General features: G+C 40.4%; 2 protein-coding genes across 5 annotated transcripts; both read right to left on the reverse strand.

Annotated features, from left to right (window-relative positions):
* Positions 1-12: 12 nt before the first annotated feature.
* Positions 13-16,246, reverse strand: pfkfb4b (6-phosphofructo-2-kinase/fructose-2,6-biphosphatase 4b). Of its 4 annotated transcripts, none has more exons than XM_070902641.1 (14): positions 16,148-16,246; positions 8,426-8,542; positions 8,215-8,311; positions 7,631-7,697; positions 5,880-5,954; positions 5,268-5,324; positions 4,908-5,029; positions 4,609-4,816; positions 4,374-4,520; positions 4,173-4,277; positions 3,955-4,084; positions 3,722-3,784; positions 3,463-3,527; positions 13-1,171 (listed from the first exon to the last, which is right to left on the reverse strand). In XM_070902641.1, exons 1-14 carry the CDS (start codon positions 16,188-16,190, stop codon positions 1,112-1,114), a joined length of 1,356 nt encoding a protein of 451 aa, XP_070758742.1. In that variant the 5' UTR covers positions 16,191-16,246; the 3' UTR covers positions 13-1,111. The 4 variants fall into 4 exon arrangements, with proteins under 4 accessions (XP_070758742.1, XP_070758739.1, XP_070758741.1 ...); XM_070902638.1 differs by lacking the exon at positions 16,148-16,246 and adding an exon at positions 9,722-9,833; XM_070902640.1 differs by lacking the exon at positions 16,148-16,246 and adding an exon at positions 9,721-9,812 and having other exon boundaries at positions 8,426-8,553.
* A 488-nt stretch (positions 16,247-16,734) lies between these two features.
* LOC139282454 (actin nucleation-promoting factor WAS) lies at positions 16,735-20,227 on the reverse strand. Its single transcript, XM_070902175.1, has 9 exons — positions 20,037-20,227; positions 18,562-18,708; positions 18,200-18,286; positions 18,015-18,099; positions 17,851-17,926; positions 17,675-17,759; positions 17,364-17,517; positions 17,036-17,241; positions 16,735-16,934 (listed from the first exon to the last, which is right to left on the reverse strand). The coding sequence occupies exons 1-9, from the start codon at positions 20,133-20,135 to the stop codon at positions 16,788-16,790; spliced, it is 1,086 nt and encodes a 361-aa protein (XP_070758276.1). The 5' UTR covers positions 20,136-20,227; the 3' UTR covers positions 16,735-16,787.
* Between the last annotated feature and the right edge of the window lie 722 nt (positions 20,228-20,949).

The following is a 20,949-nucleotide window of genomic DNA, read 5'->3' on the forward strand; positions in this document are numbered from 1 at the left end:
CTTTACTCCAAACATTGACGGTTTATTGAGATTTTGACAGCTGGAGACAAACAAGGCATTTGGAATTATATTCCCAGTACAGTAATATACAATATCAAATGTATAATATTACAGAAATTGTACAGAGTTTTCTCCAAAAAATGACATAACGTATAATACATGTTGATTTACACATAAAACTTTCATCAAACAAACATGCGTGTACAGTTTGCAAAGTACCTTTATAACAGGCATCCATTTGAACAATAAAATCATTTGTCAATCAAACGCAGCCTTTTTAAGTGACAGACTTACAAATGAAGATTTGTCATAGCATTTCACCTTAAAAACTTGGACCCCTGTCGGACCCAAGTCCATCCCAAAAATCCTTTTGGCTGTACCATAATAATTTCAGATTAAGGGCCTCATCTCAAGATTTTGGATCACAGAACATAAGCGACACCTTAGTGAAAAAGTTGCATTTATGATGCTATTTCTGTCCTTTGTGGTGTAAGAATTTGATCATTACATCTGGAATGTGTCAGATTGATCTTAATTGTAGATTCACCGAGCACACCTGTCTGCTTTAGGAATATAATTCAGCAAATATCAAAGAAAAACTGTTTTAAAAGTTTCTGCTCAACAGTCAGGGATTAAGGACGTTGATTAACCAAAGTAGTTACAGTCTCCTCACTGTTTTTTTGTGGGGTCATAATTTTTGTTTTCATACAATAAAAACATCTTCAGAAACACTGGAATCACATGGCAGTATGCAGAGTACATACTGTAATATACAGTAGATATTAAATATTATCATGGAACAAGATGCTGAAAGTTAAGGGAATATTATCATTGCAACAATAACAGTAAAGTCACATATAAAAATATTGGCATTTAGTGTTCCTCACTGGGAGTCGAGCTACAGTAGCCATACAGTTCACAACAGAACAGATGTATAAAAATGGGTTACATTAACTGAAAGTGCTTTACAGTCTGGGAAAATACTCATTTCTCCGTATCAGTGAAGAAGCTGCCGAGGCGGGCAGTTGAACAGCACCGTTCCCATAATGCTGTTCAGAGGTCCGAACAGGAACTCGGACGAGGTCTCAGTTGGAACAGGAAGTGCTGGGGATTAGAAGTGAGCCGGGACCGTTTGCAGAGCGTCGTCTGTGGTGCGCTGCACATTCACATTCTGAAACAGGGACGAGAGGAAAGGACTGAGTTATAATCCTACATGATTTACAAGTTGACTTGTCTTCCTTCATATTCATGTCTTCATTAACAGTAAAATGACACAGATACTTTTAGTCTCATGAAAGTATTTGAATGAACCTTGTGGGTGCCGTTACAATAGTTTCAAAATAGTTTGTGTAAAAAAAAAAACATTATGGTAGATTCTTAATACATCTAAATTATTCATTTCAAACAGAAAAGACTGTCAGTGTTAAGATGCACTTTACTGTTGATAACTATTCATACGTTACTTACTAATCATTCAGTGTCCTATTCAAACCCACTGACGTGTCACATATAGATAACTGCACTTACAGACACATTATAGGCAGCGTCGACAAAATAACTGATTGCTGATGTTTTCACCAGAACAAAGTAACAGGAGAAAGAGAATGAGGTGTTTTTCAATTTGGATTTTTATATTTACAATAATTAAACCTTGACAAACACGAAAAATGTGAAAAAAAGTTACATTTGATGAAATAATTTAAGCATGTGTGTTATCCAACAAGCGATTTTAGAGTAAACAGCGTAGATCTTGATTGGAGTGGAGGTCTAGTCAAACTTTTAGATGTTGGTATTCCAGATTAACACTTCACATTTAAACAGTAAACAAATGTTAAAATAGAGACAAAGTTTATCAAAACTAAAATATTACTGTAATGAAAAAGAATATTGTTCATCAATTAATATGCAGCAAAAATGTATTTGTATATAAGTATGAAAAAACAGCTAGGTCATATAACATACATGTAAATGGGTTCATATTAATACAAAACACAATCTGGGTAACATTCATTATTTAAAAAATGCCCTATGTTAAATTCTACATGGTCTTCAAAGACAGATTTAAAAACAATATTAATGTAATGTGCTTTTTCTCTCATTCATTCACTATATTTATTCCACCACACACACACACACACACACGTTTGTACTTCTATACTTGTGAGGAACCCCACTGACATTGCGTTCCCTAGTCCCTTACACTAAACTGAACTTAAACATTAGTCTAACCTTATTAACTCTAAGACCACGTATGAACCCTCAAACAGCCATTTGAAGGTCCAGCCCAAACGTCCCTCACTCCTATGGTATAAAAGTCAAAATTGGTCCTCACAAATATAGACATATAAGTACAGACACACAGCTGAGTGATTTGTCCTGTAACTGGATTCCTGTTATGTGGTTCCTACAAAGATGTAAAACTGAGGAAAATGCGGTGGCCCTGAAAGCTCAACACACTGCAACTTAAGAAAACACGCAAATAATCAAAACACATGGAGGAAACATCTTCACATATTTGACAACACAAAGTTTCCACTAAAAAGTGATGAACACGCCCTGGCACACTTGGGACAAGTTATTTGTTGCCATGGTTACTTGTTTTGCCATGGTTTGAAGTCAATTACCTATGTCAGTTGTGTTGGAAAATGAGCAAACAATTTTTTTTCCATTTTTAACATTCTGATGCATTAATCAGATATTATTTCAGGTATTAGCTGTTAATTGTAGCATTAACCTTTTGCTGTAGCTCACCAATTCAGTTCTGAATTGTGTAATCAGAATGTTCAAACTACAAAAGGTTTATATTAGTTTAATAAAAACAGTTTTTTTCTCTTAGTTGTGTTCTGTGTGACTTGCAGTTTATTTCTGAATTTGGTTATTTTTGCAGCATGTTTCTCTACTTTGTGTTTCCTAACTGTGCTTTTTACTCTAAATGTGTTGTCAAATTGATGTTTTCTTCATAATCTTGTGTTTTCTTAAGTTGCAGTGCATTGAGCTTTCAGGGCCAACATAGGAAAAGAACAGCATGATGAGAGAAAAAGTGATTGCTGACAGGATGGAGGTAGGAGTGTCAATGCTAAGTGTTGTCACAGTTGTCTTGGTTACTGTCAGGGGTCACCACTGGACGGAGACTGAACACGGCTTCTCCTGCCATGCGTGAAAGATTTACATTCTCTGTGCAATAAGAAGAGAGGGACAGATCAGCGCTGACTGCTGTTCGGCCTGCTTCAGGAGGGAGATGCAGACTAAATGCGATGGAAGACAATGCGCCTCTCCAGAAATCATCAAAAGAAAGTCACACGCAGATTTTACAGTTACACTGAGAGACATCCTCCTGATTCAGACCCTCGTCACAGATGAGTTGGATGGAAAACGCAGGGAGGTGAGTCACCCTTGAAGTGGATTCAAGTTGTCTACGTCGTCTCCTGAGAGACATTTCTGTGTGCTGCCTGGGATACCTACCTCTGGTCTGTCTCTGTGTGTGTTCACAGAGTCCACACCTAAATAGACAGACTCCACTTTACATCCTGAGTAAAGAGAAAACAAAATAATCAGAATAGTTAGTAAGTGGAGAGAACTCAATTTATCGTTGGTCAACATAACACAATTTTATCCTTTAAATGTTTCAGACTAAATGGTGCTACAAAAAAACTTAATGTGGAAGAGTAATAATAGTCAATATTATATGTCAATATAAGCCTAAAGAAAAGACAGAACCCACCATAAGCCATGGGGGTCAACTTCAACACAGCGTGCAAAGGACACTTAAGATAAGGCAACTCATCTGTGGAGGCAGAGACAGAAAGTTTCAGGGTCAAGGTGTACAGCATGTTTTTATTTAAGGCTGCAAATGAAGCTCAATACTTTGATGTATGTCATAAATCGGCAAAAGATCAGAAAATGTTCATATACTTTAAAACTTTGTCCATATCACCTCCTGTAAGTGCTTCATACCTGCAGTCTTGTCCAGGAAATATGCAAGAAGACAGCGCATGACGGCCTGGTGACAAACGACCAGAACGTTCTCCTGTCTCTCCAACTCCATCATCACAGGCTCCAACCGCTGCACCAGGTCTTCATAAGACTGACGGAGAATCATAGACCCGTCAGAAACACACACTTTTGAGGACACAAACAAATCCATTCAACATTTCAAAGAATCCCACTCTCACCTCTCCTTTAGGATAGCGGTAGCGGTACTTGTCTTGGTCTCTCAGTGCGAACTCCAGAGGGTAGTGCTCCTGGATCTCCTCATACATCATCTCCTCACACACACCCTTTGTAAAGAGGGGAGAAGATTAGTTTAGCCCGAGTGCGCGAACTCCTTAAAAAGGCTGTTGTATTCATGTTGATGAATGCAGGAATCGACATACAGCATCTATTTCGTTGAGAGACTTCCACTGTTCGTACGGCACTCCGAGGCACTCTGCCGTCTGGATCGTTCTCTTCATCTGGCTCGTCCACACTTTTAGATCTTTAATGTTCTGGTCCTGGATGAACTTCCTCAGGCTTTTGGCAAACTATAGGGTAAGTGAATTTATTTTAAATCCATCGCTTTTTAGACTGCATTTAAACTCACACGTGACGCAGTTATACACAAACACACACCTCTTTTCCTCTGGCAGACAAGCCAGAGTCTCCTCCGATCCGCCCCTTGATGTTGAGGTCACTCTCACCGTGGCGACACAGGTAGATGGAGCGTGGCGTAATGTGGATGTTCATCAGGTAGTAGACGATTCGGCTTTGGATGTGGTCCAGGACACGGTTCACCAGGTAACGGCGGCCCACATCCACGATCTTTATGTAGGACAGATCTCTGAAGAAAGAGAGTCAAGTCAACTGTCTGCGACAACGAGGAGGCAGTTTAATCTGATCCAAGTCACGTTTGTTTGTTTGTGTATCCTCACCTGTCCAGAACCTCGTCCAGAGGCTGGTAGGAGGACTCGTAACACTTGATCCTCTCCATGAAGTCCTCAATGGCCTCGTCTGTGTTGCAGTGTATGTAGTCTGGGCTGCCCAACTTCACTTGCTGCAGAGAGAGGAAACACAGGGAGAGGATGTGAGCAGAGAGAAGAGGAAGTTAGCTGTCTGACACAGCTTTAGGCCTTTTTCACGCTGAGTTTGGTGTTTGGTTTACACCTTTTTACCCAAACACTCAGATTTTTTGCAATATCACATGATCATATGTAAGGAGTAAATATATACAGTATATTGTTTGCTTATTGTAATTAATTAAACTGGATAGAATAAAAAGAGACAAAACTTACCACTATATTTTGTGCAATGACATCTGGGTCCTCACACACAGACTCCACAAAAAATACCTGGATTGACAAGACAACACAGTAAACCCGGAGGTCACCAAGTGATAGGTGGTTTTTACATGATGACACAATGTTATCACAGTTAATATGGTTTTGTATCCTTAGAATCATTTAATATCAACGTTTATATCTTGTATATATCATTTATAAGTTGTGTGACTGTGGCTGCATTTCTCTTCTATGTGGTGAAGTACAGAGAGGGACCAGGAGGGTCCCAGGGTTTGCTGTAGAACCATACAAAGAACATCTGGTATCACTTAGCCTATGTTTGTCCATATAATGGAAGAGAGTATGGACTCAAGCCATGTATTGTATGAATGTGCATTGTAGCCTGCATAGACTTGTATACTTGCACACTATAAAAAGGGTTGGTTTTCTTTGTTCTGTTATACTCTTGGTCTGACCACCTGGGTGAATAAACAGCCTGAACTGAGAATCAACTTGTGGCTTGATAAATTAAATTTATCGTCTCATCCAAAACAAAAGAATGTGCCTTCATCAAGTCACTGATTGTGACTGATTGAACTGGATAAAACCCTGCCTTGGTTAACACACCTTAAACCCATTCTGCTCAGCGAACTTGACGATGGTCCCTCTTCTTTCTCTTGTTGTATTTGTGGCATCAAAGACCTGAAACAGCAGGAAAAAAACACTCATTATGCAACCCTGATGTACAGTGCTGTGAAAAAGTATTTGCCCCCTTCCTGATTTCTTATATTTTTGCATATTTGTCACACTTAAATGTTTCAGATCATCAAACAAATTTTAATATTAGACAAAGATAACCCGAATAAATACAAAATGCAGTTTTTAAATGATGATTTCATATATTAAGGGAAAAAAGCTATCCAAACCTACCTGGCCCTATGTGGGAAAGTAATTGCCCCCCCTTGTTCAACTATACACACACACAATCATGAACTGTGATCAACCACATTTTTTGGAAAGCTGAGTTCAATTTCACCAGCCACACCCAGGCCTGATTACTGCCAGACCTGTTGAATCAAGAAATCACTTAAATAGAACCTGTCTGACCAAATGAAGCAGGCTGAAAGATCTCAAAAAGCAAAACATCATGCCGAGGTCTAAAGAAATTCAAGAATAGATGAGAAACAAAGTCATTGACGTCTATCAGTCTGGAAAGGGTTACAAAGCCATTTCTAAGGCTTTGGGACTCCAGCGAACCACGGTGAGAGCCATTATCCACAAATGGAGAAAACTTGGAACAGTGGTGAACCTTCCCAGGCATGGCCGGCCTACCAAAATTACTCCAAGAGCGCATCGACGACTCATCCAGGAGGTCACAAAAGAACCAAGAACAGCATCTAAAGAACTGCATGCCTCACTTGCCCCAGTTAAGGTCAGTGTCCATGATTCAACAATAAGAAAGAGACTGGGCAAAAATGGCATCCATGGGAGAGCTCCAAGGCGAAAACCACTGCTGACCAAAAAGAACACAAAGGCTCGTCTCACATTTGCCAAAAAACATCTTGATGATCCCCGAGACTTTTGGGAAAATATTCTGTGGACTGACGAGACAAAAGTTGAACTTTTTGGAAGGTGTGCGTCCCATTACATCTGTGATGGTCTGGGGCTGCTTTCCTGCTTCAGGACCTGGACGACTTGCTGTAATTGATGGAACCATGAATTCTGCTCTCTACCAGAAAATCCTGAAGGCAAATGTCCGGCCATCAGTTCGAGACCTCAAGCTCAAGCGCACTTGGGTTATGCAGCAGGACAATGATCCGAAACACACCAGCAAGTCCACCTCTGAATGGCTTAAAAAAACAAAATGAAGGTTTTGGAGTGGCGTTGTCAAAGTCCCGACTTAAATCCAATTGAGATGCTGTGGCATGACCTTAAACAGGCCGTTCATGCTCGAAAACCCTCCAATGTGGATGAATTAAAACAATTCTGCAAAGAAGAGTGGGCGAAAATTCCTCCACAGCGATGTAAAAGACTCATTTCCAGTTATCGCAAATGCTTGATTGCAGTTGTTGCCGCCAAGGGTGGCACAACCAGTTATTAGGTCTAGGGGGCAATTACTTTTTCACATAGGGCCAGGTAGGTTTGGATAGCTTTTTTTCCCTTAATAAAATGAAATCATAATTTAAAAACTGCATTTTGTATTTACTCGGGTTATCTTTGTCTAATATTAAAATGTTTGATCTGAAACATTTAAGCGTGACAAATATGCAAAAAAATAAGAAATCAGGAAGGGGCGAATACTTTTTCACAGCACTATATATGTATTGATATTCTGATCATTTGCCATGGAGAACTTAGGGACAGCATCAAGGACTCACCGCCACCTGTCCTCCTTCAACACTCAGGTACTGCCGAACATCATTAAGTGCTGCCATCGCACACTGACTGTGGAACGACAGCAGACACAGAGTCAGTGTACTGCCAAGATTTGTAACGCAGTGTTTGTTCACCAACTAGCTGGATTTTCATTTTGGCAGACACTGTGTAAAGACTTTAACCCTATCTTCTGACAGTGTGTGTTGTAGAAATGTGTCACATCACATGTGAAAAACAATATGAGATAACCTTGGTTTATAACAATGGTTTATCTACTATGAATAATTAGAAGGGTTTTGTTTTTCTAAAGATGGAAACATCTTGCACCCAACAAGCTCAAGTCAAAAAGAAGACAGTAAAAAGGCTTTCACTGATAGAAAATGACCCCTCACTTTAAAATAATAACAAAGAAGAATTAATTAAAAAGCAGTGTGTGTGCCCAACATAGGTAAGTACAATAAGTCAAAGTTAAAGCAGAAAGAAACTTTGGGTAGTTATCAGAGGGAGGAGTCTTTGGGTGGAGTCATGGTTGGCCAACCCTGCATGCTGTATAGGCTGACAGCCAGTGAAGTCAGTGTAGACTTACCGTCTGATTTTTAAGCCCTCTTCATTATCTGGACGGAAGAACTCAAAGGACTTGTAGATCTTCAGACACTCCCTCCGGTACTGGCCAACATTGAACTCTGTTACAGATGAAGATTTTGTATTTTTAAAAAGATGTAATTAGAGCTGGTTTCTACTGTAAATATATATGTGTGTGTATGTATGTGTGTCTGGGGGTGTACAGTAGCTGGTACCTTTGGTTGGCACACCGATCCAGTTTAAGTAGCGCGTGAGCTTCTTTGAAATGTAAGTCTTCCCTCTGGCAGGAAGTCCCACAGTCACAATGAGGGTCGGGCAGTTTGTCATACATACTGTGAGAGAGGGAGAGAAAGAGAAACAGACTTTTAATGCATTTAACTCCTCACACTTCTAATTTCCGGAGCGTGGGTTGTCAAAATATTGTTCCATTCAGCGCGAGTTGAATTAGTCTTGAAGGTTGTTCTCATAATTACACCAGACACTGTGTGTGATAGTGACACACATTACTACAGAACCCCCCCCCCCCCCCCCCCCCCCAGAGAGCAGAGATATCATCACTACAACAGCAGAAACACTGAACTGACTGAAAAAACATGCTGAAACGTCTTACAGCAGTTATGCTATGCTTTTATGTGAGAGCTCTTTCAGGAATTTTATTTATTTATTTATTTTTATATTTTTATAAAAACTGTAATTTTTAATACACTAGCTGAAAAGTATTGGCTCAAAGTGACAAACCCCTGCCTATAGAAAAAGATTATAAACAGTCAGAACCCTGAGCACTTCTCCCTGCAGGACAGTGTCCTCCTCATCTTCACTGAGACACTCGCTCATGTCACAGACAATGATGTCTTGGATTGATGTGGTGTATTGTAAACCAGGCACACAATGATGAGAGGTAACGTTGAAGAGGATAAAGTGTTTTAGTGCCAGACACAGAGTGCAGGACTGGACAAGCTGCAGCCTGTTTTAAAAGAAAAGCAGCTCTGAAGAAGGCAGAGCTTGACTCAGCAAAAACAAGCCACCTGCAGAGAGAGATAAAAAAAAAGCTGCTCTCTCTCACATCCAGACTACAGTGCTAACACCATCAGACATGTTGGCTGTTGGTTACGGTCCTGGGTAAATTGATGCATTTGAGTCATGTGTGTGTCATATGGCCAAATTAATTTCAGCTGGCTTGCAATTATTCCCTTATTCCCCCAAGCGCGTTTCAAATGTAGCTCCATGCATGTGCTATTAGGGGGACATCAACTATAAACTGAACATGATACAACATTGCCAAGCGCTAAAAAGGCACGGATATTCAGCACTTTATTAGTGCGCAACATCTCAAACAACCGAGCGTAAATGCCACATAACGGAATATCTACACGTTCAAAGACAGACTGGGCTCAGGAAAACACGCCTATAATAAAATATAAGGGAAGAAATCCCCAAAAAGAGAGAGTATTAGCCCCCACATCACCCCCAGTCCCATCCTTTGCAGCACTTGCCGGCCAGCTGCATCTTACCCCGTCTCTGAGCTATGTGCCCGTTCTTGCACGGCATCCAGATCTTCCTGAGCGGGTTCTGGGTGAGCTCCCGCGGGGAAGTCTCCACCATGAACTCTTCGTTGTCTAACATCCTGGATGTTGGATCATTGATGTTTCCCTCCTGGTGTGATACTGAGGCGGTGGGCTCTAGTCCTGGCAGTCTGATTCAGCAGGCTGCAGGGGGGGGGTGGATGTCACACATCAGCTGAGAAACAGCAGTTTCTCATTACCGTAACGACTGGAGACTGAGCGCGAGAGAGCGACAACAAGGATCCACGTACAGGATGTAACTTGGATTTGCCAGCGTTTCAGAGATGTTATTTCACCTCTGCCAAATGCCTCGAATAGTATTATTAATTATTTAATAATGTCATGTTACAGACATGTCATGACAGACTTGTTTCCAATTTAATTTATCAGCACACACTTTGTATCATTGATGAAAAATGTACTCAAAAGATGAATAGAAATATAATGTTTGACAAAATAATCCTACTTACTAGCTTTTCCAGATCTTAGAAATATAATAAAAATTGTCAAATCAGTCCATGATTTGTTAAAATTTTTAAATCCCAGATGAAGATATCGCTAAATTCACAAATGTTATCTTTTTATTGCACGTGTTGTTTTTGTTGTCTTTTCAGTCCTTTACTGAACTCTCTGTTCGGTAAATGCAACGAATTCCTTGAATCCTTTCCACAAATACTTCCAGACTATGAGCAGACACTCCTTTCTTAGAAAACTCCTTTTCAAATGTTACCGTAATTATGCGGGGAGGGAGCAAGAGGAGCGTGGGGAGGGGGGGGGCAGAAGTGAGGAGAAAAACAAGCGCTCAGCTGTTCACATGCAGCGCACATGGGCAGTGAATGCAGCGCAGAACTGAGCCAATCAGAAAAAAGACGAGAGAAACAGCAGCCAATAGGAGAGGCCGGTCGGGGATAAGGAGGGCGTGCTGACAGCAGGGCAGCCTCAGGTTTTACACGACCCAGTCACGGGCCCCTCAGAATCCAGATCACACAGTCTTCTTGTGGTAAAAGTCATCAACAACTTCAACTATACACACACACACACACACACACACACACACACACAAAGTGCAGGATGTCCTGTATGTGACTATGTCAATATGTTGTCAACCAACGATGTTAATCAGCTGCTATCACACTTAAAACATGTTTACTATTATTATTATTATTATTATTATTAATAACAATACTATTTAAAAGTGAGCCACACGACAAAACAGTTAAATCTATTGTAGGGCTGCAACTAACGATTATTATATTAATCCGCGTATCATTTTCCTGTTTATTGATTCATTGGTTGGTCTATATTGTCACCTTCCTAAAATAATGGCCTATGTCATTTTTTGACAAAAATGATTTTTTTGCCTAAATCATCTCCTCATGATGCTGGCCACCTCTGGTAAAATCACCTACATCCTCAGTTGAACAGATCATGCGAGTCTACCCCTGTAGTATAATGGCCTATGTCAAGAATGTGACTTAGGCCGTTTTATTTTGCCTATGTCAAAAGACAATGTGACTTAGGCCGTTTTATTTTGCCTATGTCAAAAGACAATGTGACTTAGGCAATTTTACAAGCTTTTCAAGATGGCGGCTGCTCCAAGAAGAACGAAAATCTACCTAGCCACTGAAGTTATTTCCATGATTCAGGGCTCGTCCCCTATTAGTAAGTGAGTAATGAGTGATGAGGTTTACTGTAATATAGGCTAGACTATAAATATTGCATAGTTATTTAGTCTTTTTATTCAGTCTTTTTAGTCAGCAAAATAGCTAAGTCCATGAAGCTAGCATTTAGCAAAGAGTGGAAAGGCTCCAGAATCTGTGGCTGTTACAAGCTTTCTGTTAACTCTTTTCATCTACAGTTTTTGTCTTATTTTTTCCACATTACATGATCTAATTAAGAAAGATTTGAATACCGTATTGTAATCTAACAGCTAGAAATGATGTGTATAACTAAAGAATTACAAAGGATCCTCTTTACTTTTGTGTTTTTATTTAATGAAAATCTCACTTAAACATAATATCAGTAATCAGAGTTGAAGGTTTAAAATTGCTTAAGTCACAAAGGCATGTTCAAAAAATTGCCATCATTTGCAGTCATTTATTCCTCTTATGTTACATAATTGAAATTATTAATAAATATCATATATTCAATATTTGGTTCAGTTTTTTGTGTTTTCTGAAAAACCTGAAAAAATGACGTAGGCCATTATTTTAAGAGGGTGTCAATATAATTAATAAAATGCTGAGAGGATTAGTTGACTAACCAACTACGTACAGAATATTAATCAACAATTATTTTGATAATGGATTTTTAAAAAGAAGCAAAATGCTGGTTTCAGCTTCTCAAATGTGAGGATTAGCTGCTTTTCTATATTTAATATATTTGTAAATTTAATATATTTGGGGTGCTGGACTGTTTGTTGGACAAAACAAACAATTTGAAGACTTCACATTGGTTTCTGAGAAATGATAATGGGAATACTGTATTTCCTGACATTAAGAAAAAGATTAGTTGAGAAAATAATGTGACCAACAGTCCAAGTTTCAGTTTGCAAAGATATAAAAACACAGAAAAGTAGCAGATCTTCACATAGAGAGACTTGAATTCATTTTTGTCCCTTTACAGCAGTGTCGTCGTCCTAAGCCAAAATATGTGCGATTAACATTTTTACAACCAAAACAATAGATGAAACTGAGAAAAAAAGTCCTGCGCAACACAAGAAAAAAGACACTCATCAGAAACTCTCTATATTCAACTGGTTCAAGTTTCACTTTCAAGCAATGACAATGACTGAAACATCCTGACTCTGATTAATCTGGAAACCTGCACTGTGGGGTTCTTTGTTTGTTCTCTGTCTAATGAGACTTAATGTGGTGTCAACGTTGTAACAGCAGGTGGCACTGTGTACTCACTTTAAAAGGCCACAGTGAAGTAGACAATGTACTACTACAGATATATCTCACTGGCAGCTGTGTTATCAGTTCAGCATCTTATGTGACAGTAAACACATACAGAGGTCAGAGGTCACTGCTGTCAGGGCCAGTCAGCATGTCAGCAGGGCTAATCCCATCAGCAAGAAACTCCACCTCAGAGCTTGTAGCAATAATTCCCTTTCTGGCACATACATCCTTGCTGTCTGTGTATTCCACGACGCTAACATACATTATCCAGTTCATAACTTTTATTCGCCCTCACTCATCTATTCCCAGACTTTAACCAGCAGTTACACAACACAGATTCCTTCAGCCGCCATTAAAACTTTAAACCTCAACATCTAATGTGGGCTGGAGGGCACCAACAAAAGTTCACATCACAAACAAGGACTCTTTCATTTTGTAAAGTAACTTATGTAATGATGGCAGACACTGCTACAAAAGGTGGGTTACATTAGGCTGAGGGCCAAATTGCAGCATCAACCTCCTGTCACGTTCACTCTTTGTCAGGTTTTTTTTTTTTATTTATTGTGTACAAAGGTTTTCAGTATATGCTCCATATATTAAATCCATTCCTCTTCAAAACATAAGGGGTACGAGAGACCCCTTATTTACCCGATCTTTCTACCCTCCTGCCCTTACTGTACCGACCTCTGGCATTCGTTCGTCCAGTCAGTATTCAGTCTGTGTTATGCTCCAAAACCATTGACACTTCCTGTTCGACCAGTCCAGCCTGCTCTCCTGCTAATTGAATCTGTTCTGTGTTTAGCTTGTTGATTTGTATTAGATTTACAACTGGTGATTATTTTCATTATAGATTAATTCATCACTGATTTGAAGTGAAAATCGTGAAAAATAATGATTACAATTTCCCAAATGTCAAGGTGATGATTTAAAATAGTTGTACCTAATCAACAGCCCAAAACCCAGAGATATTCATTTTACAATGATAAAAGCCAAAGAAAACCAGCAAACCCCCACAGTGGAGAAGCTTCGAACAGAGAATTTTTAAATGATTACATGATTACTTGATTATCAAATATGCAATTAATTTTGTGTCGATCATCTATGATTAATGGACTAATCTTGCCAGCGCTAATTTGTATCTGGTGTGATCCAGAGATAGGATCCTATTGTGTTACATGCAACAGAGGATGAGAGAGAAGGCGGTGTCATCTGAGCCGGAACAAGCGATTAATGTCTCCATTGTACAGGAATGTTACTACATTTGCAAGCATACCAAAATAACAACTAACAATCCTTAACTGAATGGTCCCTGATGCAAAAACATCAGCCGAATCGCCGTACTGAGCAAGCGTACGACTACTGCATAGGCATCACACACACACACGTACAGTAGGCTGCAGCTCTGCCTGGAGCCTATAATGAGATTCTGAGTGAGCGGGTGAACTTTCCCCCAGATAGAGAGCAGACACAGGGAGGGAGGGAGCTGCAGAGAGTGAGGGAGCGAATCCCTGAACAAGGATGAGAGGGAGTGATTTATTGTGAATATTGAGGATCTGGCAGAGAGAGAAAAAATAAGGATTATTGAGTATAATAGAAAGGTGGACAGAGAGGGAGAGAGAAGGCAGATTTACTGCAGCTGGCAGCGTCTGAGGCAGCCTCTCAGGCATGGAGATGAATATCCTGTGCGGTACAAAGCCACCGTGGAGTGCATGTAGGGATATAATATGTGTTGTTGGGTCTGCTGCACCCACTAAAAGCATATTTCACTCCGTCTGCAGTTATAAACAAATATGGGCAATGTGGGAACTCTTGAGAGGAAGCTAACTTGATGCTTTCACAACCAAATGTCTTCATAACATCATATTTACATCACTGTTAAGAGCAGGGCGGCTTAATATACACTGTTAACTGTTGTCACCGTACTGAAAAGCTAAAATACAACATGGATGTTTGTATTGTTCTTAAAATAAATACACCAGTGTCTGCAAACACACAAGTTTGTCAATTTCTAGCATGTTTTTCCAGTTTCTTTTGCTCAGCCCCACCTCTCTGTGTGTTGGCACACAGACAGCCAGCAGGGCACATCTCCTACTCACCAGCACAGCCTGAGCTCTGTTCATCCCTCGTACATCTGCCACAACAGCTCGGGCTACGGGCATTTAAACCACTGTGACCATAAGGAACAGCAGCGAATCCCTCCCTTTAGGATACAAAGTCTATCAGAGACTTTCATAGAGTTTGTCCTCTCTGCATGGCAGCACAGTAACACAATGTTGAACAGGCCCTCCGGGCTACATGACCAACAGCATTACGTAATAGACTATTCTTATAATAACCGAGTCATTGGATTATATAGGCCATAGTATTAGCATTGGTTCAGACGCCATTCATATGCACATAATCCTTTGTAGTATGTGAAGTAGGCCTATTTATCGAGGACCCTCAACAACTGGGAAAATGTAGTTGGGTGGGTTTGGCAGCATGCAAAAGTAAACACACAGAAGTTCAGACTGAAGTGAAGCAACATTCAGGTACCTTTAACACAAGGCAGCACCTGTGAGACCAGGAGCTTGGATCCAAATTAACACTGAAATGTCTTCTCCATCTGTCCCATCCACTGCTACACATGTTGTGAGAGAATGAAGCAGACTTTACAGTAGGTGTTTGCAGTAAGCAATTGATTAAAACTAATCTTTGTGATACACGTGTGGCTACAAGACTCACTAGAACAACCAAATAAAAGCCCAGATAATAAAAAATAAAAGCAAGTCAAATCTACAATTTCCATTGAAAACAAAGCTGTTGTGGAGTTTCATTTACAACAATTGTGTGAGCCATATGGGAGAGCTGCTGAAAATGTTGTGATAATGTTTAAAGACCTGCAGGGATCACTGGAAATAGTTAGGTAAAGTGTAGTTAAGTAAAATGAGCCTGGAGGTCAGAGTATGCAAAGATGACTGTCTGATTATCAGTTTTACTCTCTCCTGCTGCACAGGTCAGACAGTATTTCCTAACAGTAACCCTTCTGTAGTATGAGGACTACACATAAGTGACATGATGTTTGCAAACCTTTTTGAAAGCCAGTGTTTACCTCTGGTTGACACTCTCATAACTGTCAGCCCACCAGCTAGCTTACTGACTAGCTAACCAGCAGCTGCAGCCAGGCTTAGCAGCAGTCAGGAAGGTGCTAGCTATCAAAATATTATCTAAACTATTTCTTTGCCACGTGAAACCTGAAATACAAAGTCTTTCCCACGTTTCACGGCTGTGTGCCGCAGTCTGTTCCGCCTCTCCTCGGTAGAAAGCCCTGTCAGCTCTGAAGCATGCCTACGTGACACAGACTTGTTTACTTCATCCGCTTGCTAGCCCAGCTGCTCTGTAGCACTCACTGCACACAAATGTCGACTGACGGAGAGTGTCCAAAACAACACAAGACAACGAGAAGTGAGAGGTCAGGTGGTAGTTTGCACCCTACCTGTCCTGTCCCGCGTGTTTCTCGGGCGGCAGGAGCCCCTCATGGTCCTGGTTTAAAGCCTCTTCTCCCCAGCGTGGTGAGCAGTGTGAGTCCCGACAGCAGCACAGGCAGCAATGAATGAAGCGAGTGAGCGACGGCAGAAAGGCGCGCGCTCATTATCGCGTCCATACGCACTCGCGCACACCCACTTGTTATTGTTTAGCTGTACTCATGTACCTCCATCTTTACCTCTGTAGCCTGTCTTAAGATGTTCTAAGCCTTTTTGCGTCTGAACCATAAGCAGTCACACATGCACCAGACAGCATGCAGCTGCCCCTGGCAACCAAAAAGCCTCGGGTTCACCTTGTCAGTTGGTTTTGGTAATTTCATTAATTGCACATTTGTAAGAGAATTTGCACCACTTAAGTACAATAGCAACTAAGCTGAGTCCTGCATTAACATCTTGAGACCCTGTCTTGAAGGGGCTCATGTGTCAAAATGCAGCTACAATGCGCTGAGATGTGAGAACGGTAACTTTTGCCCACAGCAGGTTAATCTGGTCATGATGTTTTTGTGTGAGAATCGGATACAAAAAGCAGCATCTCAGGTGTATCACACATTTTTAATGAGTGTATCATGCACAACACAGATAAAACCATCTTTAAAGGTGCCCTTCGCTGTCACGGTCCGACTCTGTTTGACTCTCATCTGCACTTGTGGTTCTCTGGAGCAGCTTCTTTTGTCTGAATACTTCTCTCAGGGCAGTCAGGAGAAGGTCACTGTTGTCTGCAGCTGTTGAGGAGCCCACCTAATACAGCAGAGACAGGATAAGATCATTCAGTCCACACAGTTTACATATTCAAATGGGTGTTTACAGAGCTGTAACAGCGTGCGTCCCAGTCCTCTTACATGTTTGAAACTTGCAGTCTTTCCAAATCTCTCTGGGACAACTGGAGCAGGAGTCACTGGGGGAGGAGGAATCCAAGGGGGAATCGGACTCTGGGCTAGTGTGTCTGTGCTGCATTTGATGGAGGGAACAGGAGGCAAAGGCCCTTTCTTCAGAGCGAGGGAGATGGACGCCCCTGCAGATCTTGGCAATGTCTGAGATACTGGGCCTGTAAAATATACCAGAGCACTGTCTCAAAATGTCCTGTATTACGTTAGCATAAGTTAAACTTTTTTTTAAAAACAACATAAAAGGAGCATACACTGCACAACATTTTTCCAGATATAGTACCTCTGTTCCTCAGCTCTCTCTGCACAGCCTTTAGTCCTCCAAATTGGTTGATGATGCAGTCGACAGCTTCAGCAATGTCTTTGTCTTTCAGGTCTTCCTCAGTGAGTCTTGCCTGCATCAATAGCCTCCCCATCACGGGGTCCTGATCACTAAACTTCACCAAGCAGGCACGTCAGGGAACAGACAGATTTAGTATGTTATTTCCACATGGACTAATTACAATTTGACAGTGTCATGATTTGAATTTCTGCCTGTTTGACACTGTTTGGCTCACGCAGTCTGTTTGCATATCACTGTATAATTTGACTTACAGAACTGGTGGTTGGTGTAGCTGTCGTGGAGGGGCCGTCCATAGGGAAATTTTGCTCTCCGTCCAAAAGGTCAAGTGGTTTAACTCTATAGAGAACAGAAAGAAGAAGTAAAGAATCACTTTATTCTTATGTGTTCTTCTCCTCTTTACGTCGATGAAGTCGTAACATTTCGTCACCCTGAATCAGGTGGGTCACTTGATGAGCTGTCCTCTTTTTCAGCCTTTGTGGTTTCAGTCATCCCGGTCATCCTTTCTGATAAGCAGAAGAGGTAAGATGAGAGGAAACACATCTTTGAAATTAGTTGATATACATGAGGCATCTATCTGTTGTTATTATAAACCTTGTTTTTTTTGGATGGCCTCCACAGCGAGATGAAATTCCTCTGCCTCTGTCTCACTTGCAAAGTTGAGACCGACCTGGTGGCCCTGTGCAAACACAGTAAATCCACCTTAAACCAACTCAGTACACTTGATACTCTGACGAGCATGTTGCATACACTGATGCTTTAAAAACAGGGACACTCACCTCTGCAGGGAAAGTGTGGAAGAAAGTGTGAGTTGCAGTGTACTTGAATGGGATGTACAGCTCCTGCTCCCACAGTAACTTTGCACGCTGTGTTAAAGGAAAGATAAAGGGAGGATGAAAGGACAGGAGGAAAGGAAATGGGTTAGGAGCAGCCATTACAGTAGGTACGTAAGGAAAAGTACAGGCAAACCCATCAAGATAAGTCTCATTATTGTGACTGAAGGAAATTGCAATTCAAAGGAACACTTCATGCTGTCCCAAGCGTGCGACTGAACTCATACACACAAAATGAATCTAAAACGTGACTCTATTGAGGGAAGTGGTGTGTTAGTGGACGTGAGCAGCTCTGCAGTTCCTCTTACCTTGACACAGTAGAGACGCAGGAAGTAGGAGTGAATGGCCTCGTCCTCCATGAGACACAACGCACCACAACCCAAACAACTCCAGCCTGGACTCTCACCCTGGGTCTCTTTGGCCTCTAGTAGCTGTGCTACTGTAGTTTTGATCAGCTGAAATACACCACTAACCATGAAAATCACGACAATGGAATACACATGTTCAAACGTGTGCGGATATATTAAGAAGACTGTGCACAAGCCTCTCATCAGCAGCGTTTAGAAGTTCAAAAATGTCAAGGAAATTCTTGCCTTTCTGCCAATTTCCTTTTTAGTTTCAACCAGTTTCCAAAAGCCCTGCTTTTTTAATGCATGAGATTTTAAACTACGTGATGTCTTTTGTGACTCAGAGTAACCTTTGAGGCATTCTGGTTTAGTTTCAGAGTCTGTCCTCAGAGAGACTGTGACCTCATTTTAGAGGCTGATGATGCTGAAAAAAAATGATCCATTTAACTTGTGAGCTTCAGGAGAACAAACCACTTCTTTGCATCCTGCCCAGGGCTCCTCACTCAGGTCCTACATCAGCGCCTAGTTTTCAGTAACCACAGGCATATCATCATCATTATCCATAGTACACTGCACATGTGGGGTCGCAGGATTAAGGTCTCATATTTTCTGTCTGGTGATGTCACTGTAATGTTGATGTCTGTAAAACAACTGAAATCTCTTCTTTCATTTAGGAGTATTTTCAAGTAGTTTTTGTTCTGTTTTTTTTTTTTTTTTAAATGAGTGCAACTCTCTGTAGTCCTTAAGAGTCAACTTTGATACGTCATCTTCTTTATCAAAGACAGCAGTCTGAAGAAGTCCTGAGGCTGGCTAAATCTACATTGCTGCTGTTAATTTTAATGGACTTGCAGTTGCTTTGTTTTTATTGATTTCATTATGTACTTCTTTGGTCTGTTTAAAAGCTGTAAAAAAGTGTCACATGGAAAAAGATGATTATTGTACATTTTTACACCTTGCAGCATCTGCTCCGGTTACATGGTTACCATGCTATACAAACAGAAGATACTAACTGTAAACAAAACAGCCCCCACAGAAAGCCCATTCATCCACCAGGCCTCATCTGATAGAAGTTACTGATAACATGAAAACAAACCCCAGTAAATAAAGTAAGAATTAAAGTGACCAGGTGCAGAGGACTGTGATTTAGAGAGACAGGCGGCAGATTAGAGATTAGAGATTGTAGACTAAAACAAAACTACATTCATATCATCCACATGTTCAGTTTAACAGATGAAAGTATTACTTTTGACTTTCTACCTTCATAACACACATAAAATGTTCATTTATGACAATAACAAGTATATATCAGTCTCAGATGTCCATTTAATCTGGCTGTTACACTGGTTCAAATGTTAAAATGTTAGAAAACCTTGAGGTAAATTACTGTTAAGTTGTATTTTACGGACATGAATTTGAAGTGACAGAAATGAACTGACCTTACACTGAGGTTCGACCAGAGTGAAGAGGACACCTTTCTCACGGATGGTCAGGAGATCACTCATTACATGACACCCAGGAATCAGATTTGACGCCATCACAAGACTCTTATTTTCACCTTCAACTCACCACCACTGTCATTACCTCGTCCTTTCATTCTCTCCAAATATATCCACTCAGCCTGAGCACATGCAGTCCTGACCCTAACCGTAACTGGTTTGAATGGAAATGTTTCCAGTACGGCTCGTAATCATGCAAATTTATTTGACGTAGTGTACATTGTGTATGCACCGTGGCTTTCCTTCCCTAACTAAACAATCGTATAAACAGATAGCAAGAAGACATGTATTAATCAATCAAAGTACATGATGTTAAAGGTAGGACGTGTCACCTCTGAGCTTGCATGTTCATACACAGATTGTTTTTAACTCGACTTAGTTTCTCTTGTATTTCTCAATTACAGATGAACTGCGAATAAAATCAGCTGTAAAGGGAAACTTCTAATCACGTATACGTCACCCTGTCACTGTTTTGTCCCAGCATGAAACTCTTAAAGATAAACAGACATAATCTGCAACCAGTAGTGGAAAATTACTATCTACATCTACTGAAGTACTGTACTTAAGTTCAGTATTGAGGTACTTGTACTTTAGTTCAATATTTTCATTTTATGCTACTTTATACTTCTACATTATATATAAATTACTTTTGAGATTCATGTTTGACATACAAATCCTATGATGAGTTAATAAAATATAATACATTATTATAGATTAAACTACCCAATAGTATGTAAAGTAATTATAATTAGCACCACCCCAACATGCAACATTAAAATGATGCTTACATGTTAATATACTGTGAATAATATATAATAATGTAACAATGACAGGGGCCACGTTATGACATTGG

The sequence above is a fragment of the Enoplosus armatus genome, chromosome 3 (genome assembly GCF_043641665.1).
Source record: "Enoplosus armatus isolate fEnoArm2 chromosome 3, fEnoArm2.hap1, whole genome shotgun sequence".
Taxonomy (NCBI): domain Eukaryota; kingdom Metazoa; phylum Chordata; class Actinopteri; order Centrarchiformes; family Enoplosidae; genus Enoplosus; species Enoplosus armatus.